This window comes from Stenella coeruleoalba (assembly GCF_951394435.1).
Source record: "Stenella coeruleoalba genome assembly, chromosome: 3".
Lineage (NCBI taxonomy): Eukaryota > Metazoa > Chordata > Mammalia > Artiodactyla > Delphinidae > Stenella > Stenella coeruleoalba.
The window spans coordinates 31,444,957-31,461,116 of record NC_137148.1 but is presented as its reverse complement, the minus strand read 5'-3'; the positions used below and the strand labels follow the sequence as shown (position 1 = coordinate 31,461,116).

Genomic DNA, 16,160 nt, shown 5'->3' with positions numbered 1-16,160 from the left:
CAAAGCTTAGCATTATCCGACATGTAGCAAATGCTCAAGCAGTGCTTTTTGATGAATGAATAAATGAACTACTGAGTGAATGAAAAAAATCAAACCAAGATGTAGGATATAAACAGATGACCTCATCGAGAACCAACTTCTCCTACTGACCCCTCCAACTTGATTAACAGCATCTGTATCTCTGCCCCAGACCCCGGTTAGTAACCCCAGGGACAAGACTGACTGCCTCTTACCCACCTCCCTCCAGCCACCTCCACATGCCTTTCAGACCTGTTCCCTTCTTCTGCTTCCCTTGAATCCTTACTTGGGCCATTTCTACAGCCTCCAAGAGAGTGTCTGTCTCCAATTTTCCCTTCCTTCTCTCTCCGCCTGACTGCATCCTACATATAACTGCACAAGGGGTCTCTGCTGAACATATGGTCCTGCTTTCACAGCTCCCTGTCCCCCATCCTCACCCCTGCTCTAATACTCTCCATCTGTGCATCCTAGTTCCACCATCTGTCTCCTGGTTTCATTTCAAGTTGGGTGGTTAGGAGGCTGGGGGCCCCAGGTGTATACAAGACTCCTGTTTCCCTCCTCTCCCAACTGCCCCTCCCAGGTTTTTCCCAAGGAAGCGGAATCACACTTTCAAACCAACCCAATGCTCTCACAGCCTTTGCTGTAGAATCGTTCCTCCTGTGATGTCATTACACTGTATGAAGTACAGGGGTAGTGGTGTGGTTTCATAGATTACTGTAGATATTAGATATGCACCAATACCAAATACAGCTACCATTAGTTACCACTTATTGAGTGTTTTCTCTGTTCCAGGAACATATGTAGCCTGAGCCTTCCATCAGGCCTATGAGGTAGGTGTCACTCTTATTTTCACTTCCAGAGGAGAAAACTGAATCTCTGAAAAGTGAATGATCTGCTCAAGGCTGTATATTTATTAAGCGGCAAAGTGGGGATTTGAATCCTGCTTTGTTTGAGTCCAGGGACCAAGTTCTAATTGGATAATACATGAATGAAAAATATTAAATAATATTTAAATAAAAAATTCTTATCATAAACACTGAAGACCAGATAATTATTTTATCTATAAACATGGAAATTTATGTATCTGCAATTTAAAAGTGATCACTGAAAACCAAGGGCAACTACACTTGTAGAAGTTCTTAATGTGGATTAAAAAACAACTAATCTTTTTGTTTGAAGATCAGTGCTACCTTTAGCCCAGGTATATTCTGAGAGGTGGAGGGTCACCCTCCCAGAAGCTAACTATTTCCAGTCTTTTCTGGTGTCTTTTCCTGAGCTGACAGGCTGGTAGATTAGCATAAGAGAGCAAGGGTCAAGGGGACTGAGTAGTTGGGGTCATAAAAAGAGGAGTTGGATTCAATGATTTAACTGTCACTTCTTCCTCCAATATCTCTCCTTCCAAATGGAATCTCTCAGAATAGTGTGACTTGTGATAACCCTTGAATTTTTTAGTAAAATGCTGCACAATTCCACAAGTCTTTCTATTTCTGTCCTTAAATGTCTTATGGCCACTACTTCAGCCTTCATCAAACCAGATAAGATGCTAAAAATACCCTTTTCAAAGTAGAAAAAGTGTTTTTTTTTACCTTGTGGAAGTTTGAAAATGAGTCAAAATATTTATCTCTCTTGGACCTATTTCTGCACAAGATGGTGAGAAACAAAGTCAGAGAAATTGCTTTCTTGGGGTAGAAGCCAGAGTGAATTCCACAGTCTCCTCTGGCCCCTTCCATACTTTTTGCGGGGGGCAGGGAGCAAAGTTGGGTGCATTGCTGCAAGATAACCCTACTTTGTGTCCCTTTCTGAAATACAAAACCCCTTCCAAAGGTTGCCTCCTTTGTCTTTTAACACCACCAGTGGCTGTCATGTGATCAGAAAATTTATATTTGTAGAAGATAAAAGCAAGACGAGTTGGTTAGTTCACTGAGCCCAGGAAGAAAGTTCCAACAACTTTACAACCAAGTGAGCTATTCCCCAGGACACTTGCCTCCCTCACAGACTACCAGAAACAACCAACTTTTATCTTATGATCGTATAATCATAATATAATCATAACTTATACTCCATTTTGGAATTTATAAAATCCTTGTGTACCAGTGCCACTTTAATTCTCACAACAGCTCTGAGATGTCAGTCTTATCCTCCTCATTTTATAGATGATGAAACTGGACCCAGAAAGTTTATATAACTACACTCTAGGCGGGGCAAGAATGGGTCTGGTTTCACTGATAAAATGCATGACTTAATATGCTTCCAATTGCCTGACTCAAGACGGAGTACATCTAATCCTCAGGCTAGCACCTTGTTTTTCAGATGTCCAACTGCCTTTTCTGTGTCTACTGCACCAGATCTATTCCCTCCATTCACAGTCTGTGATAGGAATGACTCTCTGCCCCTAGTATCCATTCTCTCCTTTCTTGTAATAGAACCCCTGTACATTTCAGTTGGACCATGGCCACTCAAAGACTACATTTCCCAGCCTCCCTTGCATCTAGATATGACCATGTGACTAAATTCTGTCCAATAGGATGTGAGCAAAAACGCTGAGGGCAATTTCTGAATTATCCCTTCGATAGTAAATGATATGTTCCCTTTCCCCTTTTCCTCATCTTTTGGCTGGAATGTGGATGAGGCAGTAAGCTATTTTGGGTGATGGAGAGGCAGGCCAGAGGGGTTGGCAAAGAAATGAGATGGAAGAATCCTGGCACAAGGAAGCCACCAGAAGAGCCCTGAACTGGTTATATCCAGACCATTACATGACAGAACAAGAATGCACATCTTGTTAGGATCACTGTTATGTGGAGTTTGGGGACTGCTAAACTTTCATTCTAATTCATGTTAGACCCAATGTTCAAAAACAACCTGGACAGCTATGTAAGAGGAGCCCCTGAAAAGAATGGACTATTCTTAACTGAATCCCTGTTCACTTTGCCATGATGAAACCGTGCTGAATGGCTCTGAACTTAAATCTCTGACCTTGAATCAAACCTCACCTTTACCTGCTTCCATGCTGCACTTTTCTCCTACTGCTGGAAACCCAGGTGGTTTGTTTCCAGAAATGAAGCTGTATGTTGTCTTGTTCACTAGTCTGGACAAGTAGCCCCTACACCGGGAGGGCATCCAGTGAGCACAGCTAAGAGGAGGCATGAACTGGGACGGCACTGGACTAGGAGCCAGGAGACCCAGACTCTAGAGCCAAAGAGCTGTGTGGTTTTGGGGATGCCACTTAACTTCTCTGGGCCAAAGTTTCAACATGGAAATTCTACAATTCTTCTAAAATAACCTTCACTGGCAGCTAGTAACCTTGGGTTCAACTTCACAGTTGACTCTATAAGTTAAGTCTGTGTAGAAGTTGGGAATATTTAGCATCATTAGATGGAAGGCACAGGGAAATAGAAAAGGGTTATCTTCCAAACAGCCTTCTTCCAAAGGTCCAGAGGAAGGCTGTGCAGGCCAGAGTGGAGGGATTTCCATTCCCTGAGTGGTCACAGAAACAGAGTATTTTCCAGGGTTTTGCAAGAGGGGCAGCATTGGGGCTGGACAAATCTTCCTCGTACGGATCTACCCTGCATATTGCAGGAGAGTCAGAATCCCTGAAGCTTGTTCACTAGAAAGCCCACACCTATTTCCATATGCCCACAGGGAACAAAGAATCCCCCAGTTGGCAACCATTACTAATTGGCCTCTTCATTTTATAGTCCAAGAGAGGTTCAAGGGGGTTCAGTGACCTTGCCCACAGTTACCCTTGCTCTAGTGACAGAGCTGGGACTAGATGCAAGTCTCATGATTCCTGTCTGCTTTATCCCTTAACCCTGGATAAGACCCAAATAGAATCACTATTGTGGGTCAGCCAGACCAGTGGACTCCAAAGCAGGGCGGTGGTGCATCCCCCTGAGAGAGCAAGGCAGCCTACTGAGATGCTGGAAGAAAACATAAGAACTTTCTACTTCTATTTTATCTCCTCCTTTACAATGCTGTGGGATTTTATAATGTACACATATATAGAGAGAGTAGCAGATGTATAATTTACAAATACATACATATACGTATATTGGTATATGTTCAAATATTTTTTAACTGACGGTATGCATGATCAAAAAGTGTTGAAGACCACCAGTTTAAGCATCCATTTCTATTTCTAACTCTAAAACATCACCAAATTGTCCTGATTTGTTTTACTGTTTATTTTTCCGGGATGAAACCTGCTGGTTGTTCTTCTAAGAAAAGGTTAAGTGTCAAATGCTAATCAAATCAGAAGCCTTTATATAGGCAGACTGTCAAAGAGTGCATCAGGATTCCACATAATCCACCAGGTTATTTTGGTCATTTCTTCAGTTGAACAGAACCAATCCTCTGTTCGGCATTCTTCCAGAAAGTCAATCAACCACGTTTAGGTGACCGGTTTTGTCTCATTGAGAAGGTCTAAGATTGTTAGAGGCAGTGAGGAAAGAAGAAGGAAAAGCGGGTGAAGGAGCTCCCCTCACACTGGGGCTTGCTAGTTGAAATATTTTCTCTCCTTTTCAACCTTTTTCACCTCGTCTTGGAACAGAACTTAAATTACTTCAACCTTTAAAAACGTTGCTCTTTACAAATAGCTCAATTTCATTTCTTTTTATGGCTGAGTAATATTCCATTGTATATATGTGCCACATCTTCTTTATCCATTCATCCGATGATGGGCACTTAGGCTGTTTCCATCTCCGGGCTATTGTAAATAGAGCTGCAATGAACATTCTGGTACATGACTCTTTTTGAATATGTATAAATGATTCACTTTGTTATAAAGCAGAAACTAACACACCATTGTAAAGCAATTATACCCCAATAAAGATGTTAAAAAAAAAAAGAAAAACACCTAGCAAGAAAGAAAATGTATGATGAGAAAAAAGAAATCTGGATTTCACACAAAAACAAAATTCCTTTCGAAAGTAAAACAAACAAACAAACAAACAAAACGTTGCTCTTAACCTTACTCTACCATGTGAGATAAAACAGTTTCTTTCTAAATGATTAAAAGTTCACCCGGTATGCTCCACGACTGCTGCTTCCACTAGAACCAAGCACTCTCCGTGGGCCTTAATCAGCAAGGGAGACGCAGAAAAATCAACATTTTGATGAAAAGAGACCCCCTGAATCCAGGGTTGGGGCAAGGGTTTAACTTTTCGAAAGCATACTTACAAAAATCATCTGATGATCCAATCGTCCCTGGAGAGGAGAAAAAACAAAACAATATGAAAAGGAAAGGAAAGGTTGCAGGAACTAAAATGAACTCGTAGAGTAGCTGCCCTTCCACCACGTACAGCCAAGGGCAGCAAACACACACCTTGGCAATGTGATTTCTCTTGAACACTCACTCAGTTCTTATTCTGTGCCGCATGTGGTGCTGAGGGTTCTACAATGATCTTGTTTAATGCCCACAACATTAAAAGCTGCTGTTCTTGGGCAGCTTTTGGTCTTATTGGGAAAACCACATTTACACTGATAAAACAATTAGAGAGCAACATGAGACCAGATGTCATTTACATGCAACTTACTAGACAGATTGAGGTCTGTAGGATGCTACAGGATGATGTGATGGAGTACAGAGGTTCCCAAACTTTCTCTGTTCATGGCACCATTAGTATCGCAGTATTATTTTACAGCACCTCTAATCTAGAAAAAATCCCTAACGGTTCCAGTTATTCAATAGTTATACCCAAAAGATTTGGTAGTAGTAATTTACACAGATGTTTCTGTTCCCCGTGCAAAGTTCAAATATTCCACAAGGCCCCTGTGAGTTTGCTGCAGAGCCCTGAAGCACACAGGCTGGGAACCACAGATACGCTATACGTGCTATAGCTCCTTTTCCGGTTCCTGTTTTGTCGATGAGGAAACTGAGACCCAGTAAGGTTACCCAGCTGGTTTGTCGTCATACAGGAATCTGAATGCGAGTCATCTAAATCCAGAGCCCCCTCTGCTGTACCAGACCGCTCCCCTCCCCCTTCCTGACTTGCTGCCTTTATGTCTAGTCATCATTTCCTCTCTCCATGCTCTGTATTCTGCACCTCCCCTGCCCCTCTGCCCAAACACACAAGCCCACGAGCATGTACACACACATATGTGTTCATTCCCTCGCTTCAAACCATTCCTTTCGACTTGAATGACCCTCTCTCTCCTCTGCCTTTCCAGAAACTGCCCCTGCTTCAATTCTCAGCCCCCACTTTTACCTCTTGACCACTTGTTCCTATACTAAGCTCTCCATCTTCAAAACCTCAGTCTGTCTAGTAAGTTGCATGTAAATGACATCCGGTCTCATGTTGCTCTCTAATTGTTTTATCAATGTAAATGTGGTTTTCTCAACGAGACCAAAAGCTGCCCAAGAACAGCGACAGTGTGTTATCTCGTGCTGGGTGGAGAGTAGCAACCATGCAAGTTTGTTGAAGTCGGCAAGGTAATCAAATGCTGTAATTTGCTAGCATATTCTAACACCTCGGTGTAGTTAATGGAGAGAATATGTTGAACATAAAGGCAACAGTCATCAGGAATAACAACTAACATCTACATGGCTTCTTACTTTTTACTAAAGCCTTTTACATGCACAATTTTATTTGCCACTCACAACAGTATAATTATTACACCCCCTCCATGGGAGAAAGTTGAGGTTTAGACAGTTTAAGTAGCTTTGGCCAAAGTTACCCAACCTGCAAGTGGAGGAAGGAGGTCTGGAAGCCCAGGGTGCCTGTCTCCCTTCCTGGCCTCTGCTTTCTGTTTGCACTGCAGTGGCCTTCCCAGAAATGCCAGGCTGTCGGGCCCGGGTTCATGTAACGGGGCAGGATCTTGATTTCAGAGGCACCGTGCGGGGTCCAGGACCCCTGTCACCAGCACCGTGCCCTCTCTGCACAGGCTGTGCGTGAGCCACACTCACTGCAGGACAGGAGGCTGGGCAGCCGGGAACGCCGCTAGGGATGACGTCAGCCCCACGGTGGGGTCCAGGGGCTCGCTGAAAGTTCCAGTGCCGTCAAGGGGAGATGGCACCCCAACCGGTGGTGGCCTAGGTGCAGCCAACCCGATCTCCCCACCTCAGGATAGACTAAACCACAGAGGCTGGGGCTGAGCGCTCCTGAGGCAAATGAGGGGTACTCAAGCAGAAGTCTGAGAATAAAAGCACCATGCAAAATACAAATAAGCCCAACACGTGCATCTCTTCTTTGAGTCATGAGAGCTTTGGTAAAAATAGCCAGAGCGGGACCCAGAATTCAGTCTCCCCTGGGCTTACAGTCAACCGTTACTTGCTAACGTACGGTTTGAAGAACGTTACTTCACCTCTCTGAGTCTCAGCATCCTTGTCAGGAAAATGAGGTCACAGTATAGTCGTGAAGACGAAATGGAAGAACAAATGTAAAAGCATGAGGGAGAGTGCCTGGCAGGTAACAGACTCTCAGGAAGTGACAGCTACTCATCACGGATGACAAATACGCTTCTAGATGCTGCGCCCCGCAGGCATTTACTAAATAGGAGTTACAAACACCACCTCTTCCTCCACCACCATTGTAGCTGTGGTATTCTGGGCACTGATGCTAACTCCTTGTAGAGCAATTAGAAAGGCTCTAGCCTGTAGAATAATTGTAGTAGAACGGGGAAGGAGGCGGAGAGCGAAAGAAAAGAAAACAGAATATTCCTAAGGCAGAGAAATTCACCCCAAGAGACCTTGACAGGAAACAGAAAAGAAATAGATGAAGAGCCAGCAACTGGTTAGTGGAAGGACAGGATGCCGGCTGGGGAAGAAAAATAAACAACTTGCACCGTTTGAATATACATTTCCAATTACACCTTCTGCATTGTGTCTCCAGGGAGCTGAGAAGATACAAATGTGTCATATTTATTTATAAAGCTTTATTGGGATTTCAAAAAAAATCAGCATTGAATTTTATGGAGAAAAGAAGGGGAGAAAACAGCTGTAAGATAGCTGTTTTCTCGCAGGATAAATGGGGCGGGCTGAGTCCAGCATGGAAGCTGCCTTTCTGGAAGCTTTCCTCATATGGCTGCCTTTCTGGAGATACACATGCACGTGATGGGTTTATGGCCACGAAAGACGTTCTAAATTCCAAAGGACTATACAAACATTAGTTTTCATTGTTGTTGCTATTATTATTATTATTATACATTCATCAGCACATATACACACCAAATTAGAAATCCTTCCGAATATCAATGAAATGTCAACCAGGGATGTGCTTTTAGGAGGCTTCCAGGGTGGAGCTACTCACCGTGGTCAGGGTATCCAGGCCGAGTGGCACACCGTGGGACCGCTCCTGCAGGGATTTATCTACGCCGACCTCAGAGTAAAAGACCTGGAAAAGATGCAGACATCCGGGTGAGAGCGGGGCCAGCACTTCTCCACCAGACCAAGGGCCTGTGGTTCGAACTGTACTCACAACCACAGCGGGTCCTGAGGCGCGCTGCCTCACCTCTCTCACACTACTTCCTTGTCAGCAAACATCAGACATACCTGGCCAGGGTTGCAAACTCCTAAGCCTGCAGAGACCCAGAGGAAGACACGGAGTAAAGTGGAATGGAGAGGGCTGGACCCGGCGCCTAGTATTTTCCCCGAAACCATGATTCTCTCAGGTAATCTTTCATTTTCCCACTTTTGATTCTACCTGAGTCTAGAAATCCATTTCTCTACTTTAAGATGACAACAGGACAAGGGTCATGATACATGGCTTCTCTCCTTTGGTGAAGGGGAGACAGGAGGGAATGGTGGGTCTGGGGTCTTATGGGGGGTTTACATCCCGGTGGGCAGCTCAGCTCCAGCAGGCTTAGCGCCCCATAGGAAGGTGAGCCTGGGGTGGCCAGCTCTCTGGATAGGCCCAGAGATTTCAGCCTTTCAAGTAATTATCTGAAATCTCCTAACTTCTTTCTTTTTTTTTTTTTGGAATTTTTGAATTTTGTTTTATTTATTTTTGTATACAGCAGGTTCTTATTAGTTATCCATTTTATACATATTAGTGGATGTACATCAATCCCAATCCTAACTTCTAAAAGTTGACTCATTTTTAAAAACACTGTTCAAAGAAAACATTTTGGTAAACTGAAAAAGGGTCCATTTGTAAACTCTCGGAGGTAGGAATGCATTCTCTGTTCCCTTCTCCACTTTGCCTGTCCACCCGGTCACTTTCATTCAGATTTTACATTATTTTGTCCTATTGACAAAATAGGACAGTGACTCTCTATTGTTTCCCATGTTTCTGCTTTAGTCTCCAAATTTAACTGTGGGCAGTTGGAGATCAGGAAGCATGTCTTCTACTGAGTTTATATCTTCCCATCCCGGAACAGGGCAAGGACTCAGTAGAGCCAACTGACTTTCAGGGCACTTACAAATGCCCTTAAAGGGAAACATCTCTGGTTTCACGGAGGGAGAATGAAGCCCCACACGGGAGGGCTGGTATCAGGAGGCCGTATACAGGAGATGGGGAGGAGGAACAGTTACCCCAGCATACCCACTACAGAAATCCCCGTGCCCAGGTACTCACAGTGTACCCCATGATGGGGCTCCCAGGGTGCCTTGGCATCTTCCACCGGATGCTGAAAGCTGTACAGTTCAGCGCCTCTAGCGTGATATCAAGAGGCGGCCCCACCTTGCCTGCGCCAAAAGAAAAGAGATGGTGTTACACATCCCACCTTGAGTACACTTGACACGAGATATAAGAGTGTGTGCTTACAGATGGAGAGCACACTTAAAGATGATTTCACAGGCCAGAAATGCAGACATCTCTCCAGGAGGCCACACCTGTGGCAGCTGACCTCACCAGACCTCTACTGACCCCCTCCCAAACCTGCAATGGGAGGGAAATCAGCCCAGCTATCGCCCACAGTCCCTTCTGTAACTCCTAATACCTCAAGGACCAGCAAAGGGAGATTCAGGGCAGCATAGACCAAGGTGCTTGGAATGTATTAAAGCAAGATAGTGAATTTTTTTTGGTTTACTCAGTAACATATATGTTTTATAGATATGTTATATAGATTCTGTTTATATAGCTCGTATATTCTTATTGCTGAATATTTCAAAAATGCGGTTTAGTATAAAATGGGGTTAGGAAATTTCAAATGTTTTACTGTATTCTTACCTTAAATAATTTTATGGTTATAAACAATAAACTTTATGTTTATAAAAACAACATACGCAGATTTCAAAATTTAGAAAACAAAAACAAAAAATTCCATCATTCAAAAATGAGTCCTGCCAACATTTTTATATAGCATACCTCCTTTTGGTTACATGGAATTTTTTGAAATATATATATATATATATATACACACACACACACACACACACAAACATATGTTTATATAACGTATATATAATTTTAATTGTTTATTGTGTTCATTACATATAATATTTATATTATATATATTCAATATATATTCATAAATATTCTTATTTGACTTAGTATATATAGTGTATATATATAAATATTAATATATATATAAACTGATAGTACGTATTTACTAATCAAAATAATTATTCTTATTTTTAATGGCTGTTAGCTCTTCCATATAATGCCTGGGCCATAATTTATAGTGTATCTCATTCCACTATTGTTAGACACAATTTATTTCTGACATTTTGCTATTTTAAATAATGCTCCATGAGGGCCGCAACTAGGTATGTCCTGTTCAGAGCACAGAGACTAATAAATGGAAGAGCTCAATAAACGTTCCTTCAGTGAACGAGTGTTCTTCAGTTTGATTTTCCACTTACTAATATGTCCTGATGATCTTTCTTTTTAGTGACTGTGTATAATTCTCCAGCATATCAGTTGGGATACTCTGTTTGCAATTCACAGAGATCTAATGTGTCTATTTACTGGGCTACTGCTGGGGCCTTCCACCACCAATATGTTCAATAACAAAATCGAAGGCCTTTCTGGTGGACCAAGTAACAGAGGTTCAGTGTCATCAATCGGCAGTAACGGCCATAGACACCTACCACTGCCACCAGTGCTGTGACTCAGGGATTTGATCTTCAACTGTTCTCTGGCTCTGCCTTGGTTCAAGATTTAAAGTTCCATCTGATTGGCCAAACTTATGTCATGTGACAAACATGTCATGTGACCAAAGGATCAGAGAGGAAAGATCAGTTTTTTCTGGTTTCCAAACTGTAAACGGACAGGATGAATGGAGTCCCGGAAATAGTTCTTCCACCAAGCCTATCCACTGTACAGGAGTTTCCCAAAGGAGGACAGGATCATAGGAAAAGAGTAGTGGGCAGTGGGATGGCCAAATACTCTGCTATGCAGAGCATGCACGGACATTAACTGCTACTCCAGTCATTGACATTTAGGTTGTTTCCAAAATTTCACTGTTAAAAATAAGGCTGAGAAGAACATCTGTGTGTGTGCCTTTTCATGCACAAAAGTCCGAGCATTTCTAGGATGGATATCTATTAAAAATTATGAGTATATGCATCTTAATTTTTAATAGCTACTGACTTTTTGCTCTCCAAAAAGGATTTAATAAATGAATCTTGAAGTACATTCAATTTTTTCATTTGGGTAAATTCTCAAAGCAGAATTTTTGTGTCTAAGACAGAATTTCTCAACCTCCACTCTACTGACATTTCGGGCTGTATATTTTTTCATGCGGGCTGTCCTGTGCATTGTAGGATGATGTTGAGTCGCATCCCTGGTCTCTGCCCACTAGATGCTAGTAGCACCCACCAACTGTAGTTGTGGAAACCAACAACATCTCCAGACATTGTCAAATGCCCCACGGCAGGCAAAACTGACTCCGGCTGAAAACTGTTGATCCAGAGAATGAATGTTTTAAAGATTTTTATAAATATAACCAAACTTACATCTAGAAAATTAACCAATTTAGAAGCTTATGGAGGTGTATGAGAATGCCCAGTATAAGGAACACATCTTCCCCAGATCTGAGTATTACTTTAAAATCGTTGCTACTTTGATAAGAAAGAAAGAGGAATATTTTAATATCTTCTTTGGCTATTTTTCTTCCTCCCTTCATGTGTTTTGTACATTTTTCAATTGCGTTATTTTTTTTTCCCCCACTGATTTAAAAGGGCACTTAATATGTTCAAAGATCTGAGTCATTTACCTATACTTTTTCCTGTGTAGTTTTACATTTGGGTCCAGCTGTATAATTATTTATTACTGGGCAGTTTTATTGCTGAGTGGGGGTCTATGCTATCAAAATCTCAAAGGAAGCTGGGAATGGGGGAAAAGATAGTGGAAATGATTTACAGAACCCTCACAGACCACAGAATAACCAATAAGCACAAACTCATCCTAGGTCCTAGGAGTAACACTACTCTCTTCATTTTGGGAAAAATTACAACTTATCAAGTTGGGCTACTTGGGTCAGTTAGTGGGAAACCAGTCCTTGTATCCCTTGTGGATCTGTTCAGTACAGAAAACTCTCTAGGTATTTTAAGCAGAAACATGGTTACAAAATTGGTGGAAAGACTAGGGGACTGGAATTCAGGAGTCTCCATTAGCTCTATTTTATAAATATGTAAATAAATAGGTGAGAAAGAGAGAGAGATAATAGGTAGATAGATGATAACTAGCTAATTCGCTATTGCAGTGATTCAAAACCAAGAAACCCCAGCCTTCACACTTGATCCTGCCATTCTTACCATTACAATTGCCTCCAGACACACGCGAAAGTGGTGGTGAACCTTGGAATGATGAGTTGTCATGTCTGGATGGCCTTGCTTGGCAGGAGAGACAGCAGCCGGAAAGTGGCCTCCCTCCCATTCCTGCCTTCTGTAAGTCCTAAGAGTGCATCTAATTGGCGGGACCTAATTTACCTCCAGAATACTGACTGCAAGGCAGTCTGGGAAATGTTTTTATTTCTCCAGCCTTTGCATTACAGTCATGACACCTAAAAGGAGGGTAAGATGGATGTTGGACAAGCCAATCCACAGTATCCGTGACATGCTGGTACCATGAAAAGTCTGAATTCTAATACACTATCCCCTTTATGTTCATATTCTCTAAGAAAGTATTCTAATCAAGCCCTGCGGGAACACAGCTAGATATGACTTCTATTTTTATCGGCATACTCTTTCATTTATTCAATCGTTCACACACCTAACACCTATATTTATTGAGCTCCTATATGTATCAGGCACTGGCTTAGTCGGTGAGGCTACCTTAATAATGAAGAGACACAGGGGACCACCAACAAGTTAGCAGGACATTACAATTGGGTGCGAGGAACATAAAGGGAAGGATGGAGCACTTTGGTGGCACACAGCAAGGACACACCTGACTCCACCTGGCGGACTAATAAGAATGCAACAAAGTGGGGATGGAGAAGTGTCTCAAGCAGAGGGAGCAGTATACACTCTTCCTCAAAGAGTCGGGGGAAGCACCACATAACAGAGCTCCACGGTTGAGTAGATGTGGGTGGGGTGATGAATGAGAGTCGCGAAAGCTCCAAGGATTCTGCCTTGGGCAGCGCAGGGGAGGGGTGCGTGTCATCCACTCATCTAGGATCACAAAGGCAGCTGTGACTGCTGCTGGTGTAGGAGGTGTGGTCGTCGGCAGCTGGTGAGTGAGAGGTAGCCAGGTCAGACATTTGGGCCAAACACCAAAACTATCTCAGATGAATCAAATGGTTAAAGATGGGAAATCAAATTATCTAAAAGAATTGAATTTTAAAATCGGATACTTTTTTTTTGAAGATAAACCTTTGTAAGCTTAAAAGTGCTAAAGAGGGCTTCCCTGGTGGCGCAGTGGTTGGGAGTCCGCCTGCCACTGCAGGGGGCATGGCTTCGTGCCCTGGTCCGGGAGGATCCCACGTGCCGCGGAGCAGCTGGGCCCGTGAGCCATGGCCTCTGGGCCTGCGCGTCCGGGGCCTGTGCTCCGCAACGGGAGAGGCCGCGGCAGTGAGAGGCCCGCGTACCGCAAAAAAAAAATGTGCTAAAGAAAATAAATCAAAAGTGATGGATCCATGTCATAAAACTTCATTATGCTCTTCAAAGATTACAAAAGAAAAAATAAAAACAACAGATCAAAAGGTAAATAATTGTTGCAGCAAAATGCAGGCCAAGGGATCCCTTTATTATAAAACTCATACATACTGAGAAAAAACGTTCAGGCCCTGAATATGTTTATAAAATATACACAAATAAAATATGAAGGGACAACTCCCATAAGAGAAAATATAGCTGATAAACACACATGGCAAAATATTCAAATTTGCTAGTTATCAAATAAATACAACTTCTTAAAATTGAGATGTCATTTTCACCTATTAAATTAGCCAAAAATGTTTAAGTGATAGTAACTGATGCTGACAAGAGTACATAAATGTCTCAGAAAATTACTTATGGCAGAGTAAATGCGCGCAGGCATTGTGGAAGACAACTTGGCAAAATGCAGTAATATCCGGAGCCACAAGTACGTTCCTTCCCTTGGACTCTCTGAGGTGGGATTACAGTCTGTCGTGAGGAAAGAATCTTAAAAGAAGAGAAGGCTGCTGGCATGAAGATGTTCTTCAGAGGATCACTTGTGATATGGAAAGACCATAAGCAATCTAAATATTTAGAAACAGGGCAAAAGTCAAGTTAATAATAGTACATGACCAAGATGGACTGTTATACAAACATCAAAAATGAGATGTGACTAAACACGTTACGGTTTCTTAGGATCTGGAACAGGGAAAGGACATAGTGGGAAAATGAGCGAAATCCAAATAGTCAGTAGTTTATTTGATAATATTGTACTATTACTAGTTAGTACTAGCACTAGTTAATCTTTTAGATTCGACAAATGTACCACAGTTATATGTTAACATGAGGAGAAACTGGGTAAAAGACAGGAATTCTATTATTTTTGCAACTCTATAAATCTAAATTAATCTCAAAATTAAAAGTTTAAGAATGAGGCTTGTATCACTCTGTAGCAACAATTAGGATGTAGTGTTAAATAAAAAGTATACCCAATTACCATCAATACTGTTATTAGAGTCATACGAAATACTCATTTGCAAAATAACTGGAAGGCAAGAGTAAAAGGCTAATGGTTACATTAAAGTAGTTGAGATTAAGGATGATTTTTTCCTGTTTTCTTCTATTTAGTAAGCTTTACAGATTGTTATTATATTATTTTTCATAATTTGAAAACATTGCCTGGGAAAGTATTTTTATATTCAAAGACCAAATGTTGCATGGGCGCCTGTATGACCAGGCTCCTTCAGAACTAAAGGAAATCTACAAAATAACGCTTCATGAAGCGTTTGTACTAGTTTACACCAGGCGGTTTAGGGGATGCTGCGTCGTCTCATGGTTGTTGTCTGTCTCTCAATCTAACAGTAAGGTTAAAAATAGTTTGTAATTAATGAAGCAGATTTACTAGCTCTTAACCAAAGGTAATGTACCTGCATAAAATAATATGCCCGTATCACAAGTCAACTATCACAGTAAAATGAAGGTGTCCAGGAAAGAGGCTATTGCTGCCGAAAACAGTGCCACACAGATTTGTCAATCAACAGTGACTGAAGCACTAACGGGGGGACCTGATATTATAAAGCACACAGAACAGGCACTCTCTTGCTCCGCCCTACTTTGGAGGCTGGCCATAATCTAGAACAGTATTTCCCCCAATTTTTTGTTCCCTATGCCCTCAATTCTCGACAGTTCTGATTCTAAATTACATCTCACAATTATGTCCCAAGGGGGCATCAACACGGGGCCTCACAGGACATGAAGGCCTAGAGGATGGCCCAGCCAGATCTCACGATGTATAGGGGAGGAGAGATGGGGTCATGACCATGGTCCTGGCCTCACATCTTCATGAAGATTCTAGACTAGAGCTGGTGGGGAAGCCAGTGCTCTGAGCATGCTGCCTTTATAGTATACTCATTCAGGTGTCCTTGAATACTGATTGGAAGATTTTCTTTTCCCTTTCTCAAAATAATTAACATGTAATGCTATAATTATTATTATTATGTGAATTTTCAAATCTTTTTTAAAAAGAAATAAAATAGGACAAAACTTTTACAAACCATATATTTGATAAGAGGTTAATATTCAAAGTATATAAGGAAGTCATACAACTCAATAGCAAAAAACCAAATAATATGATTAAAAAATGGACAAAGAACATGAATAGACATCTTTCCAAAGAAGATGTACA

At 41.8% G+C, this 16,160-nt stretch overlaps 1 protein-coding gene across 1 annotated transcript in view; it reads right to left on the bottom strand.

The window, feature by feature from the left end:
- The window catches only part of EGFLAM (EGF like, fibronectin type III and laminin G domains), a 173,406-nt gene that overhangs the window by 113,793 nt on the left and 43,453 nt on the right, over nucleotides 1-16,160 (bottom strand). Inside the window, exons 2-4 of the mRNA XM_079915676.1 lie at nucleotides 9,528-9,637; nucleotides 8,262-8,345; nucleotides 5,194-5,220 (exon numbers count right to left, since the gene is read on the bottom strand). Coding sequence (XP_079771802.1) covers nucleotides 5,194-5,220; nucleotides 8,262-8,345; nucleotides 9,528-9,637 — 221 coding nt within the window. The remainder of the gene's footprint in view (nucleotides 1-5,193; nucleotides 5,221-8,261; nucleotides 8,346-9,527; nucleotides 9,638-16,160) is intronic.